Below are 24561 nucleotides of genomic sequence, written 5' to 3' on the forward strand. Positions count from 1 at the left end.
TATAAATAACTATTCAAAATCGTTTTCAAATAAATCGAATTAAATATAAATACAAAAAACCTTGCAGTGTAAATTTGCCAATTGTCTTTGAACATTTTTGAGGATGTGTACAGATAGGTGCTGCATTGATTATGCAACGAGAAGAGGCGAGCTTAGTGCGCGTGCGCTGATGCAACGCGCTCGGCTATTGTTATGATAGCTGGCAACGTCAGCACGCCAGGGGCGGAGTTACTACTCGTGTTATCTACATAACTAGCTTTCCACGTGTAGCATACACGTATATGCCTTAGTGACTAACTATTGCTCGCGCAGAATTTAGTGGAGACTATCGTCAATTTTAGCCTGGTAGCTAGTCTATAATGATGTTGGTTTTGAAGTAACGTAATTCGAAGTCTTCATTTATGCAAGTGCCATGACATTGAGTAATGTTAACTATGATGTTTCGCCAGCGAATTATTCTTGGAGAGGATAATGAAGCCGCAAGTGAGGCGGCTCGCGGCACGACCAACAGATTGGTTTTTGGAGAAGAAAGGAACCAATGAGAACTTTTTATTTAAAATGTTTTGTGGTCGATGGTATTATGTATACAGCAAATTAAATTGTTTTAGTTTTAATCTAAATCAGACTATTTAATAAAGTAATTTAATTATAAGAGTTACCGGTTTATATCATAAAAAGACATTACATACATGTTTGTGTTGCATGCAGAAAGCTCACAAGGCCTTGCTGGGTTATAATAGCTATGTCCTTACCCAAGGTCTGCCAGTTGGCGTCACACGTACACTCGTTTAAGAGATTTTGCTCGAGTGTATGGACATATAACATGACATTTGTTGTGGCAGTCGATAAAGGTTGATTAATAAATTATTAAAGAATTACCTTAATTTATGCTTGCGAAGTAAACCGTCAACTGTATCATTGTCACAATTATAAAAACGGATGTTGTGCTTAACAATATATATGACGACTAACGATAACATTTAAAGGTGAATATTGTGAGTTGTGACGTAGGTAGTTAGTTTTTTTGGGACGGAGCGAGGGCGCGCGGTGGGCCGTGTGGCGTAAGTGGTTCATAGGAACTGGTTCCGTCCACATGTGTCGGCCAGCGGGCAACAGGTCGCCGACCCTGGGGCCGATAATCCGAGTGCTGACATCGAGGAAAGATTATACTAATTCTGCACAATAACCGGCGTTAGTCATTCGCGAAATGATGCATTATTAAATTACAAAGTTTTAGCATATTGAATTTTTGACAGCTAACACTAAGGCATCTAATTTTTAATTTTTACTTATAATTTAATTGATTCCTTGTAATTGGACTCTATTCATCAATATCTATTTTTAAATTTTGATCGTTTATTGTTTCCTTCATACCACTTCTCTGACGCATTTGTAAGTAATAATTTCCGTTTGCAATCGGTAATCAGAATAGTTGCCAAGTGTGCTCATGTGATAATTCCACGGGCGACAGCGAGTCTAGGGCAAGCCATTGTTGCACAAATAATACTTCGCTAGCATCGCTTGCCATTTGCGTAGGAGTCCTAACGTATCGATAGTTATGCATAAATCGATTGTTCATTCTGTTGAAGTTAAGTCCATCGTTCTAGTTACCTATTGGGAATTATTTGCTTTAATCGAAAACATGTGTTTTAATAATCTATACAATTAAAACAAAAGTAATGTATCGTAGTCTTATCGCTACGATATTATATAAATATTTGTTTCATTAACACAGTAATTTAAAAGAACTATTCTTTAAACACCCACACCACATCATAACACACATCTTGGCCGTTATTTCAAGGTTGAGACTGGAATGTAGGCGAACAGATCTTGTACGCCAAACAATAAGTATTGCTTACAACAACTTGCAGCGTATGATTGATTGATTAGTCTTTACTCGATTTCAGTCTTAAGTAATCCTGATCCATCCCATGAGCCCATTTGGATCAGTGGCTAGAACCTGGACACCACTGAATATTCATGTGCATAATTTGTGTTTAAAATTTACCTTGTGCTCGGTGGCGAAGGTAAATATCGTTAGGATGTGTAATCGTGGTGGTATAAGCTTAAAATTATCCTCTCAAGCTGAAAGAATTTCTTTGACCAGCAGTGAGATATACAAAGATTTACATAGCCTGACACAGTGTTGGTTACTCATAAAAATATATCTAATGCGGTAATAATAAGTTACTGTCAAAGTAAGTATACATAAATAATATAAGTGCACCCATAAATGTTCTTTGTTCACCTAAGCCTTTAGTGCGTCAGTATGTATGTGTATAATTTACGTAATCGTTAAAGAAAGGTAGTCGATATCATGGACGACCCGCAGCTTACTTCCTACATCTATAAATTACTAAACAATATACATATGAGCGAGAACAGCACAAAGACTATTGTCATAACAAAACGGAATCCATTGTACTCTAAAGTTTTTAAAGTGCGTTGACATAATTGACGTTTGGATTTTGACATGTTAAATAATTATAATATATTGTTTTACAGTACAACCGTAAATTACGTAAGTTATATGTGTGACCTTTATTTTAACAATACATAAAGCTTATTATTTAACTTTTTAACAATAATCCTCATTCAGTAGATCGCGGATGAATTAATTTCAAGGGTACAATTGTTTTATTATGCTTTGTGTTGCTGTGTACATTAGATACGTCACACTAAATATATATACATACCTTTTGTAGTTATATAAGAATCCATTAATAAGAAATTATTACAAAGAAATATCAAAATAAAATATATATATATTATAAATTGGGACAGACAACAGTTGTCGCTATTAGTCGTAAACATTTATGACAACTTGCAATAGAATTACATAACGCGACCGCGGTACTTGTGCCTTGACATTGTACGATACACTGAACTGCAGTGTGCACGTGTATTGTAAATCATAAAATATTCTTGTAGCAACTGATATATTCTTAAATGCATTTGCAGTTTACTGCGTTTAAAAACGAGTTTCATTACTTACCACATCTATAACGTTACATCTAACTTCGATCTGTAGATTACACCCTGGAATACGAGCAGAGGTAATCTCAGTAGATTTGATTCGATAAAATGATGATATTAATGTCTCGTTATAATGACGTATTTTCGCATCCATTATCAATTTTTAACGCTTTTTAAATTATTTAAATTAAATTACTTGTAATAAATCAGTATACTTCGTGAATAAAAATAGTCGTTCTTTCGTGTTCATTTATGATTTATTCTAGTAGTCATGATTTTATAGATACTAAAATTAATTTTCATTCGTCATATAAAATTACAAATTATTGTATTTGAATGATCGGAAATCAATTATTTACGTAATTTATTCTTATGAGAACTTGTGACTTATCAAAAGTTCATAATAAACTAATTGAATATATTTTATTCGATTTACAACCGTGATCATACTTTTTATTTTAACTCGTGACCACGATCGGCGCCTCTGTTGAAACGTCGGACAAAATACTAATAAAAAGGTATGGTTACTGCTAAAATTCGCATAAAATATATAAAATATTTATATGTTGTTTATAAACAACCATTGTGGAGAATAAATATAGATTTACGAAACCAGGAATAGGAATTGCCTCTAGTCGTGATATAATGGCCTTTAACGACTTCGAACAGGTGTCTTACTGGTGAAAGTGGTGTTGAATACACGCTGTGCAATACAAAATATGCTTTGTTAATCTTAAATACGTCACTCGTAACGATTATGACACATAAACGTTTGTTGCAAGTTAGACAAAAGATTGACCTGCATCTGCAATCTTGAATCACGCGCTTATGCGTCACGAAATAATTCCTTTATGTTGTATCCAATCAAGGCACCGGCAATAAACATTCTTGAGAAAAGAAAACTCTTTCGTTTATGTGTTAATTCGCTCTATTTACAGCGTGTCGCGTCGGATCTGCTTCATATATAACGTAATTTACTTAAGCACACATTTACTCGGTTATGATATGAAAGCGAGCATGATCTGTGTCACGGTCTAATTGAAGTCGGTGGCACGGTGGCTGGGCACGTTAAACAAGATGTGCGAGTCATTTTGTCTCAAAGGATTGTTACAGCTCTACACGCATTTTTAACGGTATCTTTAGCTCATTAACTTTTTTATATTATTACAACTAGAATCGAAATTTTATAGACCCGGTTTTTATAGCGTTTTAGATTGCCAGAAATTATATAATATGATTAGATTTCATAAGATGGTTTCCATACTTTAGCTATTACAATAATAACTCTATCGCAGTTTTTAGTTTCTTTATTGTATATTAAATGTTTTTTCATTATATCTTATACTGTTTGACTGAATAAAAAATGGCTCCGCTTATTAATAATTAAGTAACATAAATTACAAGTTTCGTTTTAGGTTTTACAAAGTTGAAATAGGTACGTACCCTTTTTTTGCGTGGATGAATGTCCTCATAATCCATTGCGATGCCCTCATCACTGAACGATGAAGACACTGGTGGAGGGGAAGGGGTGCCGGACCTCCATGATGAACCAGAGCTACTGCTTGCTCCGGGTGATACTGATGACCTTCCACCCCACGCACCTGTTACAAGATTTTTTAATGTACTGTAACTTTTTAATGTTCTTACTAGCTACTTACTATTAGATTACGGTATTTTTTTACCATCGTTTAAGACATTAAGCTAAATAAGGACCCATATAATTTATTGCAAGTGTTTGGTCGAGGTTTAAGATTGACTTTTACTCGAAAATTAAGTAGCTTAATTTAACAGTTACAAGTGCGTAGCTACACAAATAAAATTATACGGCAATAAATTACGAAACGGAACTATAGCCGGCCACTTTCACTCGTAAGAACAGCTATTTTCTCGCGGCACATATACTGCGTGCCGCCATTAGACCTGCGCTGAAGATGTATCGTAAATTTTTATGAGAAACATAGCTTGGTTACTTGATACCGTTGAGTTCTATACCGTAAAATAGTATTGTAACGTATAAAGCTGTAGTGTAGTATGTAATTTACATATGTGTGTAGCAATTTTAATTTAAGATATTTCAAATAATTATAATTATTATTTCTTTCGAGAGTTCTATAAAAACTGTTCATACAATAAAAATAAAATGTTAAGCATCAGTATTTAATCAAATGGTATTGTTGCCTTTAATAGTATTTACTTATTCATATGCTTTCAATTGTCTGAGTAGTAAATTCAGATTATAAGATTATGTTAAAATTTCGTTCATGTTAAAATCACAGCAACTAGATGTTAATCAATCTTACCTAAGAGCACAAATCGTTCTCGTGGGAAATGTAAGCAATTAATTCCTAGCAATTGAAATAATGAGAAAAGGTCGCGCTACTGAAAATGTTACTTAAATATGCTTAACTTAATTTACTAGATCACATTTGGTTAGGGCTCATAACATGAGAGTGGAGTTACACCGAATACCTGTCTAGACAATGTCTAGACTTCTGTCTAGACGTTATCAACATTTCGTAGATTCTAGACTAACCCAAACTCTAAAATGGTTAAAATGTTATAATAAAGAAAATAAGCTGCATAGTTCTGCTTAATAAGTTACAAGATCTTCGCTCCTTAAATGGTATCTTGACTTGACGTTTTAGATACGAAAGTCGAAACCGAGCACAATATGCTTCGTTCTAACTTCGCAGGTGGGATTCATTATGTAATTCTTTACCATCGCTTAACGTAACTACGCAGTCGGCGTAGCGTGATCACCATTATGTAATACTAAATTATCAACTGATATAAGAGAATGTTACAAGAATTTTAAAATTAGGAAAAAAAAAATAGTGTACGTAATTGTACTAAACGAGTCTCAAACGACTTTTTACTTAGTTAATTACGATTTTATTCTGTTAACAAAATGAAGTATTAACTAGTAACCGATTTTAATGGAAACCACATAACCACATGCCTCTTCAAATATTTAAGTCAGGTGTTTATTCAAAGGTTAAATTTTTAGAGCTAGAAGGTTGAACTTACTGGGTCGAGGTGAGTTTGGTGAGCAGCTGAGTGACATCAGAACGAGGGCCGCATTGCATTCATTCATCTGGTCATCCCTCTCTCCAAAGCCTAAATCGCAGGAACTACTGGGACCTCGTTTACGCGACCTGTGAAAGAAAATACACTGTGATAGATATTCAATCGATAGGTTATGTGAGATTGATTTTAATTTTCTGTGAATAATGATAAATTACTATAAATATTACTATGACAGTAATTGGTACGACTAAAGGTCTTTTAAAAAATGATTACAGTATGAAATTAAATCAAATATTTTTACTTGATTTACATCAGGATTCATTTAGCGTTCTGTTGCAATTTCACTTAATATGCAATGGACATACCGTGAACTGTATTTTTGGTCATCACTAAGCCCAATAGCATTTCGTTAAACGTGAAATAATTAAATTTAAATAAGTATAGGAGAAATTTCAGTAGTGAAACATAATTGAAACAAAAATAATTATTTTATAATATGAAACTCTCTAAACTTCATAACATGCGATAAGAAAACGGGTAACATAAGGTTTCTATTGTGTAATTTAAATAACAGGTATCCAAAACAGCTTGAGCGTCGAAATAAATAGCAAAATTATTCGTATAAATATCCTATCAAACGAATTAGCTGAGTAAAGTATCTCTCAAATTATTATAATAGATTTATTAGATCAAGACATCGAAGTAAGAGTACAGACAACTTCGCATTCGTTCAATGAACCTTCACAACTTACGACCCTGTTTAATAGTGTAGATATTCACTGTCTGGGCGAGCAAATAAGATATATAAATATTTCAAATTTGATAAAATATTCGTTCTTGTCTGTGTACATTTTTGTACAATTCGTGATTTAAATATTATATTGTACATAGTTTAATTGTTTTATTTTGTTATAAAGTATTATTAATTTCAGTATTAACGTTTCTTTGTTATTTTACTAATGTGGTAGATTGCTTAAATGTGGACATTATGAAATTCAAACGAATAAATCAATATAAGCCAACCGTTACTTATTTAATATGCATTTAACAGGTACGGTCAGATCATAAAATATATGAATAAGATCTACCATTTACTTCGTTAAAGTATTAATTTTTGTATGTACCTAAAATATGTATGTTCAATATTTGTTTAAACCACAAAATCTTTTCACATCGTAAAATAGGACTAGAATTTTTTAACATAGTGAACTCCACATTTAATAAATAGTTGTATTTAATATTTTAAATGGAAATGATATTGTTATTATTATTAATTTAAAAAAAAAATTAATACTCTGAACTCATTTGTCCTTATAATGAGACAACCGTTGATATGTCTGTTTAATATTGGTTTGATATTCAGGTATGTTCATTTATCATTTCGGAACAATACACGAGCAGATAACCTACGCATTAATAGTATATATATAAAGCATATATGTTTGAATTTTATAAAGATGACTGATAAGACTTCCAATTTGTTCTTAATTAACCTTCACGATCGTTGATAATGTTCAATGTTTTATACGCGTACTTATTTGTTTTATATTATTTATAATGGGTATTACGATTACAATAACACGAATGACACGATTCATAGTAGGTGTTTTAATTTCATATTATAAATTAAAAAAAGATGTAATATGTTAACATAATGAAAGAATTAAATATTCGTTTCGAATAACGTACAATATGTTATACGTAACAATTTAAAAAATATACTTTTATTATTATTTTGCTTCGTAATAGAAGTTATTACTATATTGTAGCATAATATTTAAATAGTTATTACGTATTAATTATTGTATGAATAGTATATGCGTCAAACAAAAGCAGTTACTCTGTAAATATCTGAAATGACGAACGAATCGTTTATCAAGATTTACGAAGTTACCTTTCTGCGTATGAAATTACGTCCACGTGTTAATATATATTATTTTAAATTTGTTACTTAGTGTGAAGTTATAAATTTTATTATTGTAATTTTTAAATCCAAAAATAAAACTTAACAAAATTTTGAAAGATCATTAATAAATATATTTTATAAATAATATGTGAAGGTACATTATATTAGAATTATATTTAGAGCATTACCTATATATTGAAATGATTTTAAATAAAGAATATTCTTTCGATGTAAAGAAGTCGTAATGATGTTACGTCATTTATACTTCGACCCTTAAAATTGGAGAGGGTTAAAGTTCGAAAGACCTCAGATAATTGACCTGAAGGCTGTTTACTCGTGTAGACGTCCTAGGAGCAAGCAACAGGCGGCGTATAAATTGCGTACATTGGACTCGCTTTAAGGATCGCTGACCTAAACTTGTCTAACAACTTATTTGCCATAATTAATAATGTTAAACTAGTTAAACTTCTTTTCACGTAAAATCAACAATGATTTCGATTTAAAGCAGTACTTCTCAATTTTCAATATAAATAAATATATTCAAGAGAAAGAAAATAATTTGTTATATCATTCTTCGATCCTTTTTAATGCAGTTTTGCTAAAATTTATTAAATAATATATTTTTTACAAAGAGAAATTTGTAAAAAATGTCGAAAATTGACGACCTATGTACGTACTCTAGATACAGAGCGTATTCTCGGTGTATTCACCCGCCGACCGTGCGGCAAGAAACTTTGCAGGGTCGCTATCCTATTCAGAACAGATGATTGCAGGTCACCTTACAACATATCTATATCAGATCAAATCTACACCCCGTTTTCTAAAATATGTTCTTTGTAATTGATAATACTGTAATACTAAAAATGTCTCGTTATTTTTACATTGATTAAGTTTACAGGAAGAATATTTACCTAGAGCTATATTAAATAGCTATTATTGTGTAGTGATAAATTTAGATGCTTGTCTGTAAAGCGTCACTGCTTTAGGTTTTGCGCACTCTGCTTATTTGGTCGCAATAATTGGATCTCGCCGGCCGGCCGGCGAACACCCGCGTAAAAATAGCAGAGACACGTAATTTCCTCTAATACGCTGACGTAACGTATAACGTATCGCATCTCGCTCATCGAGTTGTTTTTCAAGGCGGTTCAATGGAATTTCATTCTTATTTTTATTTTGATCTAATCATTGCAACCCATAAATAAGCTCTACGTAGACACGACGACGCGGATGCTCGGTGCAATAAACGTTTAATGTAAATCACTGAAGTTTGGCTACTTGTTTAATATTTAAAACCAGAGCATAAACATTCATTGACTAGTTTTCGTAATTTGGTAAACTGTAAAAGTTTTCGACCTTGTGACATGCAAATTCTCTTATAATTATCTAAATGTTGCTGTCACTAATTAAATATCGCTGGTTGGCAGTCGCAGTCGACCTGCATCTGTGCACACTCACCTCGCTGCGGGCTCGTAGTATAGTACGTAGATACATAGATTATACTAGATACGTAACATTGAGAACGACCTTGCCGCCTGTTGCCGCGCCACCAACTCGCTACTGATACTAACTATTTACAATAGTTAATATTTACAATATGTATGTTTTTTCTTTATTCAAATACGCTTTAACGCACACAACCGAGACATGTTGAGGTATTCAATTCAAATTATTTCCTGTTTCATTAGCGTGAGCAATTGAATTATCTTAACCATTTTAGTAAGATCGATTTAATCACGTTCGAGTGAACATTCCAAACTTTATTTGTTGGATTTCGAAGAATTATGTTATTTCGTTTATTTTTTAATAACAATAATTCATGGATGTTATGCGTTGTTTGGAAAAGATCACTTAATTTTATCTTATGCAGACTCCTGAATAATACACTATAAAAGTCAAAGGGAATATTAACTAGTTATATTTTGTGGGCGTGACAAGAGTTAATTTTAATTAACATACCTATTACCTTTGTTATATAATAATTATTTGCATAAAGACCATTGAAGCTACATAATAATATCCTAAGCGATTAGTATTTAAAACTTATTGAAAGATGTACGTTACGCTGTGACGGTTTCTAAGTAATTTAGGCAACGAAAAAATCGCTTGTTTGGACGTTGACATGCAATTGGCGGTTGATGTAGGTCGTGAAGTAATTTTTTGCGGGCATAAAAAAGTGTGATTGAGCTAGCGCAAAACGCTCTGTCGGCACCGAGCTGAGGTAGCGGCAAGCCCCACTCCGGAGCTGAGATGAGGTCATCGTTGTTCTTGCTCTGGCCAATCACTTTAGATATTGGGCAGGTTTGGTTAACAAAGCACGTTTTTATTTTGCTCATTATAACTGTAAGGTTTTATTTTTGTTACAGATACAATGAATAATTGAATTTTAAAGAAACAGAATACATATATTATTAATCGTATAGGTACTTATAGGATTTTCACGGAAAGTAAAGCTGCCAGTAATACTTTATTTATTGCAATGATTAACCTAATCTTTTCTTCAATTAATATTTAAAAACAGCACAAAATAAATTAAATAAGTCGAATGACTGTTTTCGAAAGCAAACAATAAGTTTATTGACTTGTACTTTATATACGAAACCTGAAAATTTTCGTATTTAAATTAGTGAGAAGTCTTACAATACTGCTTTTCTTTTTGTAACACCAACCGTCCAATAAATCGAATGTTTTTGATACAAATAAAATGTTCGAAAATTCCGTCCTTAAATCATCAAATTTCGAAGAATAATTACATGCCGAACAGTTTTTGTTCCCGCAAGCGGTGGAATAACCTGCAGGTAGGTCGATGGAAAGTCAGCGTGTATTTGAATTATTTCGAATGACTAATCTTAATAAATCCTGCCTAACTCTATTGCTATGCTATTTATTTCGACCTTCATAATAAATTTTGTATAAAACACAACAGACATTATTATTCTAAGAGTTGATGAAGTGTAACTTTTACAAAGACTAACTTTGCATAATGATGAATGTAAAATTTTTGTATCACTTTCTCTAGGAAAGCGCACGCCCGCACCTGCCAAATGAGATAACGGACCTCAAGACTAACGAAAGCAAACGTGCCCAGCGAGAAAGTGCTTCTAGTTCTGACTGCCGCCCCTCCATTGCCTTCCTGTTCATGAGATGTTGCGCAAAAGTATGCAAAACTGCCCTCGACGCTAGTTGCTTGGTTTCTTTGTTACATTAATTATACCTAGGGTACAAAATAAAGCTTAAGCTTGATTTTTACTAAAGGAATTGAAAATTATAGTCATATAAGTAACGAACTATGCAAAGTAAGAGGTTTTATATACTTATTGAATTTCGCCTCTAAACTAGATTAGGTTTAATTTTAATCCCACTATAGAAATATTAGTTAGTTGAATGACAATGGCTCGGATGTTATGTTGCATATTATTAGTACGCTGGTATTTGTACCTAGTTTGTCACTAGTGTCACTACTCACTCGCCCGTGACACTCAAATATCTCATTAACATACAACACTGCGTCAATAAAGGGTTTACCATTTTTGACATTGAAAGTTTATTAAAGGCGTTCCATGAACACTGACCGTATTACATAAATGGTTGCGAAATTCAGACGTGCCTATTGTACTGAACTAATCTATGATATTCAAATACTTTTTCATTTATTCAATCTGTTTTACTAAACATTGACTTAGGGCGTGATAAGTAGTAACCCGATACTTACGACATCAAAATGCGGGTTGTGCTGTTGTCCTACTAGCCGACTAAATACGTTAGTACTACCTGCTCGAGGACGTGAGACATAGAATGGTTGAATTCTTAATATTCTCTAAATTTATATTGTGTAAATATTTATAATGTCTATATTGATAAGTGTTTTCCCCTATAGGGGGACAAAATGTATCTAAATTTAGAGTAAGCACAAAACTGAGTAAGTTATCGTATCTAAGATATGAATATCGGTAATTTTGATAATATGCGAATGGATATGAATGCATGTGGCACGTCTCTAGTGTGCCGGTTTGTTCCATTTTCAAACTAGGTCACTGTGTCATGGCGGCCCCGCCAAGTATCAAGCGAACTCGACGCCATCTTCGAATTTTGTTGATTCGTTTTAAATTAAATTCAGTCATTTCTAATTGTAGAGTTGAAGGATGTGCGTATTTAGAATGTCGGTATTTTAAATTTTGAATAAGTAGTTATTACATCAAAGGAAAACGGAACTTTTTAAACTTTCACTTTGGCTTGGCCCAGTCCCGTGATCGCAAATTTGTTCCAATCACGAATGGAATTTCTATCCCGCGTAGTTGTGATAAAATCAAAAATTAATTGCTTCAACATAACTGTTGATATTAACAATCCAACAGTAATGTTTTTTTTCTACGATCCGTGCAACTATAGATAATTAAAATTGTAAATGTTCAAAATGAATCCAAATCATTTTTATTTAAATAAATAATATAGTATCGAACTACTAACATTTCTCGATTTTTTTCTTTGTTACTAGGTTGTATCTAATTCTAATTACATTATATATTTATGAATTATTCACTTTATCTACAGCAATTTGATTTGTAATTCTACTGATAAATCTTTATTCGTCTTGGCCTGACTTTTTGGCTACTGTTGTGAAATGCGGACCAAGTAGAGGTCTCACCTCTCACTAGCGTCATGATGAAAAGTGAAACTGCGGTGCCGGCGAGCGTCACGTTGCTGCGGCATTTAATGCTGTTTGTTCCGGTTCCACAGCACTACATTATGAATTGCATTATTTAACATTTCACAATTTCCCATCACTTCCAAGATATCTTTCTAATTCAGGTACATCGAATTAACTACAAAGAAAGATATTTGTTGATATTTTTTAAATTTTATAGTGCAATATAACCAAGCCGTAAGAGTTATTTAATGGTTCTCAATGTTGCATTGTCTGTCCCTGTCTGTGGCTCGCTGGAGGTGTGGGGCGCGGGAGGCAGAATGTAGGCAAGTGTGACAAGGACACGCCCGTACTCCGCGCTAACACTTCCATCCAGTTTCTAATGTGCTTGCTAAGGATTTCGCAACTTCGCCCGCGCGGCTCCACTTCACCGATGCACGATTGTAAGCGATTACACCTACAAGCTTAACTACCACAATACGGGTACATACGGCTACGTGTTAACTAACGTAACGAACAGCGAGGTCACGTTTTAGTAAAATAACTTAATAATCGATTAATTTGTTTGTATTCTTGCAGTTTTCAAATCATGCTCATTATTGCTGCGTAAACAGGAAGTATGATTTATAACAATTAAAAGAATGTGCAAATTTGATAAGAGACCACCGCAAGGTGAGTTTATTTGCAATAGATGCGGCCTTCCTCATAGATGACGAGGTGAACTGCTCATTCAAGGCAAATAATACATATTTTAAAATTTTAAGTATTTACCAGATAAATTTTGAAATGTAAGTAATTGAGAACTAAATAAAATGAGTAGTTGCTATGTTCGATTAAGTATAGGGTCTTCGATGCGAATTATGTAGTATTAATCATAGTATTCATTGATTATCCTAGCTTATTTACATAACTGAAATTAAAACGGTCCTTAAATCAATACGTACATCACAATACAATTATGAGATACAAGGCAAGGGAGCGGCTCAACATATCGCTCATCAGGAAGTTATTAGAAGTAAAGCATTTATTTTGTAGTCGTTCTGTTAAATTGTCCTAACTATGTATTAATTATTATGTTAGTTTCGGCTTCGGGATTATCGATCTTTTTTTGATATGTTTATTTAATGTCATTGTAATAATAAATATTACGTAATCTCTACATAATGTATGTTTCTTATATTGGCAGCGCTGACTGTTACTAAAAGTAGTATTCTAGTATTGTAGTTTGTTTTCGAGATGATAAGCTTGTAATGGATATTAATTTCAATAAGAGTATCGTGAAAAATGTGGTAAAAAAACACACAAATCTGAGCATACAAAGCTGTTTCCTTATACACGTTAAACGTTTAAAAAGAAATAGTTGTTGCCGATATTGATTTTATTTTACGTTCTAAGCAAATTAAAGGTGTAAAACGTTACCCTTGCATGTGATGAGCAGGCACTTCGATGATGGCAGAGGCTCGGCGCCTGTCGCCGGCCATGTCTGCAAGTCTTGCAAAATCTGTGTCCACGTCAGCAAGCCTTGCTGACTTCCGAGACTCTAGTAATCTTATCTCTTCCAATCTTTTTCTTAGTTCTATGGGCACCTGAAACAAATAAAGAATTTATTTTAATATTTTTATAATGCAAGCAAGGAGAAGAAAGGATTGACTAAGTAATAACGAAGATTTTGAAGAATCTAAAAAAACACTTGTTATTTTTTCCGGTGTAATAGTGTAATAGATATGTTCTTTGAGAATGTTATAATTATACTTGTGTAGGCGTCATACATGCATGTATATTATGTAAGGCATATGAACAAAAAGCGTGTATACGAGATCAATATGGTCGACCTTCGTACGATCCGTGTGTGGATGACGTCATGACCTAGAGTAGTTTAAAGTGAATTGAGATGCATTTCACGTCATCAACATTTCCATTTAATTAAACCAAAAGCCTTAGATATTTTTAAGTCTACCGATGAAGCGATTCAGTTAATTAATACAATGACTTGAAACGATTCTATCGTATGTAATCATAATCTAATTAATATCATACTTTAGGTATTATAAGTATTACGTCGTTTGATTATTCGTTTAGAGCGGAATCTCGTTTAGTATGTGTAATGAACGTTCTATTAGCAGTTGACATTGGCTGCATTTTCGTCTGAGCTTCCTCCAACGCGTGTTCGCATGTTTATACAATGTACTGCGCGTGCTCTTGCCAACTAGTTTATGATCGCGTTTCTCTTATACGTCAGTGCAACGAATGCTGGTATTTGGTGGCCATTATTTAATACTATCTTATGTAATATTTTTAAATTATTTGACGTCATAGGAATAGTAATATGACTTAGAATAAGATTCTTGTCATTTTTAATATTTGCAATTACTTCATAAATGTGTTTCATTTTTTTTAAACGTTTTGATATTCTGTATGTATTGATGTTCTGTGGCATTGTAGAGAAATGAGGCTAAATGGAATAATTCTGAGCGAGATCAAATTGAAATAATGATTAAAATCTTTAACCTCAATATCAGAGTATTAAATGTTCTAATACCTACTTACATTCGTTGTTTCGGTAAAAAAATGTTGATTAGGCAAACTTGCTGGTATTTGAATTTAAACAGAAACCTTAAGATTTTAAAGTTTATATTGCAAAAGCTTTAGATGTTACTACTGTAGATAATGATTTGCTTCTCGCGGTGAATGTGAGCACTAAAAACGCTGATCACATCATGGACTTTCACTTTTTGGTGATTTGGTGCTTGCGAACGTGGCTGAGAACCGTATCCCGCTCATACCGGAACAATGAAAGTTGTTTTAATGAGTATGAATTATGTATGTATGGCAGTTTTCAAGTATTCGCACACATGATATACGCATGTTAATGTAACTTTTTAAACCAAAATAATGATTTCATAATTAGCATTAATCAAATATTACAGTTATGTTAAGATTGATTAAATACTTTATAAACTTTTATATGTATGTTTAAAAGTCAAGATATACTTAATGCAATATTTATCCAGTTTTGGTGCTATTGTAAATAATCATTAATTGGAACTAAATCATAAGTAGAGCAGTTCTGGTCCAAACATTTATCAGCAGTAAGCGTGCGGCCGCGCAGCTGCAGTTCCGCTCATCGCGATTGCCTCCCTCTCCCTCCATCCCTCCTCTCCCCCACCAAAGGCAATCTTGACGCGTTATGTAAAAAAGTGACAACTGTTGCACAATTGCTCGATCCGATGGCGAAACTTGGCCGCCTATAAATGCCAGTGAAAGTCACCGAGTGACTTTGACATGATAACTGATAATACCGCGTCATTAATATAGTAATAGATCTCATATTTGCTTGATAAACAAAACAGGAATTGCACATCCATTAACCATTAATACTTAAATTATTTAAACATAACCATATTATCAAAAAATACACGCCTTACAAAACTTAATATCGTTACCTACTTTTACTTTTATTATTAACTAAAAAAATTATAAATTTACGTGCGTAAAGTACATGTATTTGATAGTCGTTCTGTGTCAGCCTATTCACATTTAACATTAATACCATCTACACGTAATCTGTAGTGTGGTAGATATGATTTGATTTATTTATACGGTATAAGCATGTTTCGTCTCCATATATTTACGTGTATTAGCAATTAAAGTTGCAAATACAGTATGCTGGACACTCTTGGAATCTGGATTGCGAAAGCTCAACCGGCTGGCTCTGTTGCATGTCGATGTTGCTTCGCCAAATAGATTATGCATTCTTTTGAAGCGTTTTTACCTCAATTGCTTTTTCAATTTGGAAATTATTCAAATAATGATAAAATAAAATTTAACTTGTTTTTGACAATGAATTTGTTTATTCATGTTTGAGCGAGACGGTGAAAAGAGGTAATGTTCCGGTTCCTGTTATAATATTTAATATAATTTGAGAGTGAAAACTAAAATGAAAATTGATACATTGTTATAACATTGTATCTGAAGCGAAAGTTATCACTGCAGTGCAAGCAAGTGGCATTGACTGCAGGATAGCGCGAGTCATTGGCTGAACGCGTGTGACGCGTGCGTTGTGCTGTCGTGCCTACCGACGACGTCGTTTTACGTATGCGACGATTAGGTATTAATTGTGATGAATTAGTATCTTTAACTTTGTAACTCATCGTATCACATACTCTGTAAATGTTGTAATCAATTTAAATACAAGTCATTTCGAACTACATTGAAATATACTTTCATTAAAAATAACTACAAAAAATATTTCATGTTCTCTAAAGAAAAGAAAGATAATTTAGACGACGCACTATCCGAGCTTACCGAAGTGATAATGTACATACAATACAGTAAAATAAATGAATGTAGACTCATTCATTTAATTCTATTTGATGACATTAAAATCTAGTTCGGTGGCAGGAATTTTGACGTTAAGAAAACAATAGACTACCACAGCTGAGACGACCGATAACATTGCGATGTCGTAGCCGGCTTCAGCATAAGTAGCTTGCATGATAAAATATGAAGATAACCATTATCTGTATATCAAATATGAATGTAATCGACAAGAAAAGCAGCTTGTTCTAAACGTATACACATTAACGAATAAAAGAGAACAATATGGTAATTCAACATAAGGTTTCTGTTTTTAAATCGATAAGAATAGGTGATAGATGGGCGACGTTGGTTTTGTAAATATTCAGGGAGCCTGCACTTCGAGTCACGTTGACACGCATGCATAAGCAATTCGATGGTAGTAGGCGATCGTGCACGACTAAATAGGTCAATAGCTTTACATTTGATATACGAAATGCGACCTTAGTAATTAATATCACTACTGTAGTTTTCGCCAAAATAGTTACCTTAGCTGAAAGAGGTAACTTAATAAATTAGTTAAGGAATGATTTTGAAAATCATAATATAAGTACTTTAAATGTTTGAAATAGGAAAGTAAAATCGTGTTATTCTTTTTTTACAACCATAATATGTGTTGTTGCAGGCGGCTAAAAGGGCTCACGAAGTATGAATAAGTTAGCATTTTGAAATGGTAGAGGCGTGTCACTCTCCTATTACTTCATAAATCATAAGCAATCTCGTTGTAAAGTAATTTATCTAGTTATTATACCTTAGCGTATCGGTGTGTAATACGTCAACATAATTCGATGTTATTTGTAGTTAGTAATAATAAGTTTTAAAAGCATTAGTGTTTAATTTTTTAACTACAACTATACCTTGAGTTTAAATAATCACTAGAACAATAGTGCTATTATTAAATTGAATTTTAATTTACCTAAATTGGTAGTTTTGGATTAATAAGCATTTAGATTCAGGTATTGAAATCGGATGTGTACTGTTAGGCCGAGCAATCGATTGGCACGGAGCGGGCGGCCTTGTATGTTTAGCGAATACAAACGTTGGTTGCAAGGCGGATACAGCGAAGGCACGCAAGCACCACCCTGCCGGACTGCAAGCAACAACCTTGTGCCAAAAATCCGTGACCCACATTACATGTCCAAATGCAAGCACCGATTTTATTACCATTATTCTTGAAACAAACATTTGGTTCTTTATTTGTGTAATTGCAACTGTGTTTTAAAGCCCTGCCGTGAGCTCATTCTGTTTATAAGGAAAGATTTTATTGGGATTATCCGTTATATAGCATAAAGTTATTACTCGGTATTGAAGGCAAAATTTACTTTATATTTGTTATTCAATTTATCATTATATTGCTGTCCTAGGTCATTCCTATTGAATGACCGGGGCGCAGGACGAAGTTAGGTGACCTAGTTGGCACGGAACGAGCTACATAGGTCACGATCCTATCCGCTTCCAGCTAACCTTCTTTACGTTAAAGTAGAGCATCTTTATAGTGTGTACCCAATGAAAAACTTTCTATTTAATTTAATATGTTTGTGATAAAAAAATAAAAAGTATTTGAAAAATCAATTAAAAAAATGTAAGAAATGTTTTGTAATAAAACTAAGTCAACAATGGCGCTTTATTGACGAAATAGGTAGGTACTATAAATTCATTTGACCATGTAGGTCAACGGTTGTCGTTGTCAGGAAATCATTATTGCGTAGCGTTGACAATGATGATGCAAGACTGGCACGCTTTATTTATTACGAGGCCTAGGTTATTGGTCTAAACAATTGAAGGTTTCAATTGATAGACATGACGTCATATCGTAAGTCACTGTAATTTCAGAATCGACGTCACTGCGCGTCGGAGAGAGCGCGTAGGCGCGGCGCCGCTGTGACGTCACAGGCGCGATTCACTGCTCTCTCCGTGGGCGGATGCTTGTATTAGGCGCGTATCCTAGACAAAGTGTACGTAAATAAAATCGCATAAGGCCAAAGTGGCGTTACGTAATGGAACGAGAAATCTGTGCAAGGACACGCAAGTCGTTTCGACATAGCACCCAGCGTGATGCCATAATCGCATCATTTACGTGCGACGCTTAGAAAAGTGAGCGTTTTACCTTGAGATGCCTGAGAGTACGGTTGCCTCTCTATTCTTAGACTTCAAAATGGGTTATATATGTGTTTGAGAGGTCGGGTATCGAGCACGCAGGCGTCATGACCCAGTCTGACCCAAAAACGGACCGGGCCCAACACTCCCCACTAGTTGATAACGGATACCGGGAACCTGTTCGACTAAAACATTATATACGCAGTGCGAATAGTACCGTTATCTTGACGACTTGTAAGTTACATCGTCGTCGTCGACACCAATAGTCCCAATTGAGAGAAAACTTTTTACAAAGTCAATCTAATAAAGAACTTCGAGTATTGTAAATAGGCACTGACTGCTCTTCCAATAAAAACAATTTTATTTTAAGTTTGTTCAAATGAAACATCCATTTGATTTTTTTATATTTGATATTTTTTTACAGTTGAGAACTGTATATTAAACCTGTATCAAAGTTCTGTCACAAAAAAGGAAAACACAAGTGGAGGTCGAATTTCGAATGCGGGTTGTGCGTCGTTGGTTCAATATCAACGTTTCTGGGTCAGTGGGTCAGCGTGTCGGAGAGGACCGCGCATAGCGCGCCTCATGCCGACAGTAATTATTACTTGATCTTCACTTACATAAAAAGGCTTGCATGAAGTTCACTGCTGATACTGATCACAAGTCTCACGTCACCTCGCGTCAGCGTCGAGTCAACTCTTTTACATCAATATTGTATTGACGAAGTGAATCATGATTAACCTTTGCCTTCGATATCTAGCTCTATTAACACATTATTTCCTTGTTTCAAGGTTACTTTTATTAAACTTTTTAGAACCCATTTCTTTGGATATTTTTATCGATAACGTTAGAAGATAAGTCGCCTACGTTGTAACTGTAAATTTTCATTTCTAAATCAGTTGATAATGTTATGTGACTTAAAGTCCATAATCACGTCTCATATTACTCGTTTTATGCAGTAGATACATACAACGAAACTATTGCTATATGAAGGTAAATAATTGTTGGAAAATATTGGGAATTTTGTATAATTTATCTAACTATTCAGATAACAGTAGCAGAGCACGAATCATAAAACTATTTCAAGGCGAAAACAATGAGGTCACCCACAAAGGGTCGGCCTTGCCTTCGCCACAGTTGTGGGATGACAACTTCATCATAGACGAAAATATAAAAGAATCAAAGCATTCAACAATTTTTGCATCAAGATAATTAATGTTTTTTGAATTTGAGGTACCTTGTACTATAGATCGATAATATTTTATTGGGTTTAAAAATTACGCGCAATGTACATATTAACAATGAATTGTGGCGGACAAAAACAACGTAGAAATGACGCCTTTAGATTAGCAACGGTTGTCTGACATCATTAAATGGTCAATCATCTCGCTGTTTCGGCACTAAATGTAGGTCGAATACATTAGTCGAGCTATTTTATAGTGAGCGTTAGGATTGTGTTTCTGCTTCTTTTACTGCCTTAAATTTTTAGCTAAAATAGTTGATTTAAACTCCGCACTGCATATTATTCAAAACAGTAACTTAATCAGTTATTTATATTATTTAAAGAAATGCTGTAAAGTATATTGTGCCGAAAATAGATTTATTATACGTGCATAATAGAACGAAATTGTTTTTATTATTCCTTTAAATTCACAGATCAAAAGTCAAATATTGGTCAAACGCATAATAAATAGTTTAAGTACAATAGAGAAATATTAATTATATTCCGTTATTAAAGTAGATAAGAAGGTACTATTACTTTAATAGTTTCCGTTTCAGTGATTGTTTAAAGTGTTGCAAACATTGTATTCTATGATCTGATACGTGATTTATACTTTAATATTTAAACACTCATAATTATATGTAATAATTACTAATCCTTTAAATTGGAAACCAATTCGAATTAAATGAATCCCGAGGAGATTTATTTAGTTTTGCTCTATTGTTTCGTTATACTGTATAAAAACATTTCACATTTCATTCCAAGTGAATAACGATGACATTAATATCAAAGGGATTAATGTAGCGGTTGTCTTGGCGCAGATTACTAATTATAATGCATGTAGTAGTATTATGTATTAAGTTAGCATGCCGGTACTATCAACATTATTATTTGGTGAACTTCATACTGACTTGGCGTATCCGGCTCGTGTCCTAAATCGTTGCCCATATTTAACTATCGCATTCTCGCGACAGCCCCTTGATGACTTGTACCGGCAAATCGACTAACAATATTATCTTATCAACCTTGATTTATTTAGAAACAGTGTCACTAGGCGCCTTTTGCTACGTAACAAACACGAAGTTACGAAATGTATTGAAAAATGTGGCTAGAACGCGTTCAATCTACCTCTTTGTTTCAACGATATATACTTAGTTTATGAATGGTTTGTCTAATGGTTTATGTATTTCATATATATTGATGTTTTAATTAATTAAAACTATTAACGTTTATGAACGATCTTTTACATTTACGGATCGAATTTGTATCTTACGTATCGATGTTTGTGTGTGTAATAAACATGGTGCGCATGCGCTGGGACTCGTCGTTTTCTCTTCCCATGGTTTCTTTACGATGGTCGATCTCAGCTCGCCAGTTCCTTTCACGCATTTGCTTCGACAAAAAAGTCACGTACGACTGGAAATTATCGAAGGAGAAACTTGTAAATTGCATCGGAACATTAATACATAGGTTTATGATTTAATGGATTATTTTAGTTTATACTTCTCCGTGAACTGTTCGATTTTGATATAATTTTAATATTTAATTTACCGTAAAGTTTTAAGTTCGCCGTTTTCTTTATTTTTTTTGTTTGTTAGTTGTTATCGTATACTCATGTCGTAACGGTACTTCAAATAAAATTGCAAATATATTAGAGCTAAGTTTTACAAGTGAAATGGATATTATACACGCAAATTTTTCACGCAACACTAACTACTATAAACGTGTATTTATTAGTTAAAAAAATGTGATAGAAAAATCATGCGTTTAAATGCATTACTGTTCGTTTCTGAAATCCTTTCGCTCGTAACGAAATCATACAGTATATACATTGAAATACGGTTCTGCTCTCTTAGCCTTTGCGGAATTTCTTGTGGTGAAAGCGAGATTTATATTTCACCGTTGAGGACATATTGCATTTGAGTTAAAATCACGCCTTTTTCTTCTGTTTTTGTTATATTTATATTTTAAGCGATAAAATAAGATTTATTTTTGAAATGAAACTAAAGGCTTATGAGAAGTTTTATTAATAGCAAAGTCATAACAGTGATTAGTTAAGATCTTTCGCATGTTTAATATTTACAAAAGCTTAGAGCTCTACGACCACGGATATAATTTAAAAATACTGCATTATGAATGTATGTACGTTATTATGTGTAAAAGTGAATGAAGTCTGAAACAGTGCAGGTGTGAGTGGCACTTTCACACTCATTGCGGCTTGCAGTACGCCAGTAGCCGTGTCCGATCGACGCTCCTTTACGACATCGGTAATCGAAAGGCAACGGAAAAGCATGAAAATTATCGTACAAAAATATCGAAATTATTATTGTCGAGGTGTTTAAAAGTGAAATCTAAGACGAATTGTTTTGCCATCGTATCGAAAGGCAATTTTAATACACGTGTGAGTTCTTTTTAGGTTGTGGTCATTAGCGATAGCGGTAGCGTTCCACTTAGCTCGAAACAAGTCAACGATGAGGTTAGCCGGTGCTGAGCCGACATCGCCACCGACTAACGGTTCGGGCGGCGCCGCGCGCACGTGAAAATAATTCTTGACGCGATTTTGTAACGAATACCGTTATGTGGTTCCGGGCCTGTCGGTGACCTTATTTCTCGGCCGCGCACTCTTTATTTTTATATCTTATTGCTTGCTACATAATGATCGGCCGCGCTGCGTTTGTAAGAAGTTTAAAAATATATGAATCGAGAAGGTGAATTATTTAAGCTACTCGTTAGGATTAAAACATGATTGTTTCAACTATTAATTATATTTGGTAAATACAAACGATATTATGTAATGAATTCACAATAAGATGCTAGTTAGCGTTGTAAACAGAAACGAGATTTGTGTGTTTCAATTTTCAATAAATAAGTAATACTATGAATGTAGTAGATAGTGTGAGTCAGAATTTTTTTTATTCAATTCCGCTTAACGTGTCGTGGATTTGCCAAGTGTAAAAGTGTAAATGACGTGTGACGATCGCAAGCGTCGGTCGCTGTGCCGGGGAATACCGCGTCATTCTGATAATAATTATCCTCCACATAAATAAGTACGAAATGACGGTCAATGTAATTTCCAAGTTGTTCATGAGAAAATATGACTATGTACGAATATTGAAATGAATGTTTTAAACAATTAAAATGACGTAATTACAATGCAATCATATCTCAACTCGTACGCATGTTATCAGACATTTGTTGAATGATGACTGCGCATTAGAGTTGTTTTCATCGAGTGTTTGTAATTTTCAGATAGCACACTATTTACTAATGCAATATAAGTAGGTAGTTTATTGTCAGCAAGTAGAATCACTTTTATATTTATTCTTACCTATTTTCAATGCGAATAACTTAATAAGGCCATTATTATTGTTTAATTTGATTATCGTTAATGGATTCGAACTAATACATTATACATAACTACATAATGATTTAGCCTCGTTATCGAAAATGTTATTCAGTGAGTGAGCGAGAGATCGTGGCAGCGCGTCACGCTGATATCGCGTGCGACGTCACCGTGTTTACGCGCAAGGCCGGCACACGCGCCGCGTCGCCGCTCCTTCCTCATTGCACCAGCAGTCAATTCGACACAATTTCTATACGAATATGTCAAAAACGAACGACAATGTATAAAAGTAAAACTTGATATCTATATCATGCCTGGGATCCCGTTAAGCAATCAATACCATAATTTTATGTGTAAGTCTTGGTGTTAACAATTAAATAATGAGATACAAAAACCTGTCCGACGAGTTGATCGATCACAAGTTCGGTGTAAACTAGTGGTTTTTGCCCACATTAAAATGCCACAGCTGGTAAATTGTATAATTATCTGGTCTTGATTTATTTAAAGAATAAAAATGATATTGTGGTCAATGTAATTAGCTCACGCGATAAGATTGTGGTATTGTGTTTAGTGCGTGAGGAGTTACGTGGCTGGTAGCCGGCCGGCTGGTATTACAAGTTAATATCAATGTAAAACATCACGAAAACGTGGGGTAATAGCGACACGTTTTCACTCAAAATGCGGTTATCGAAGATATCGTTTTAAATCACGTGGGAGAAATTGAAATTCCAATTTCAGTGCGTAGCGGTAACGGTACGCATTCGGCCGAATTTAGCGCACGTGCGTGCTTCTTTACTCATGTCCACTGATCAGTGTTAAAATGTGAAGCGTGTAACATCCTTGAATTTAAAAACTCTACGACCACACCTCACATTATCTACAGTAGCTAATCATCTTGGTGATTATGATCAATTGTAGTGAGATTAAACACGTATTTACATTTACATATATTGTTTAAAAGTTGTATTGAATAAATGATTAATGTATAC

The 24561-nt window shown here is 33.9% G+C and overlaps 1 protein-coding gene across 1 annotated transcript in view; it reads right to left on the bottom strand.

Moving 5' to 3' along the window:
- Window positions 1–24561, bottom strand: part of LOC125068618 (zinc finger protein 704) — a 46280-nt gene that overhangs the window by 20037 nt on the left and 1682 nt on the right. The window contains exons 2-4 of the mRNA XM_047677856.1: window positions 13974–14140; window positions 6007–6134; window positions 4423–4580 (exon numbers count right to left, since the gene is read on the bottom strand). Of these exons, the coding sequence (XP_047533812.1) occupies window positions 4423–4580; window positions 6007–6134; window positions 13974–14140 (453 nt within the window). The remainder of the gene's footprint in view (window positions 1–4422; window positions 4581–6006; window positions 6135–13973; window positions 14141–24561) is intronic.

The sequence above is a fragment of the Vanessa atalanta genome, chromosome 2, assembly GCF_905147765.1.
Source record: "Vanessa atalanta chromosome 2, ilVanAtal1.2, whole genome shotgun sequence".
Classification (NCBI taxonomy): domain Eukaryota; kingdom Metazoa; phylum Arthropoda; class Insecta; order Lepidoptera; family Nymphalidae; genus Vanessa; species Vanessa atalanta.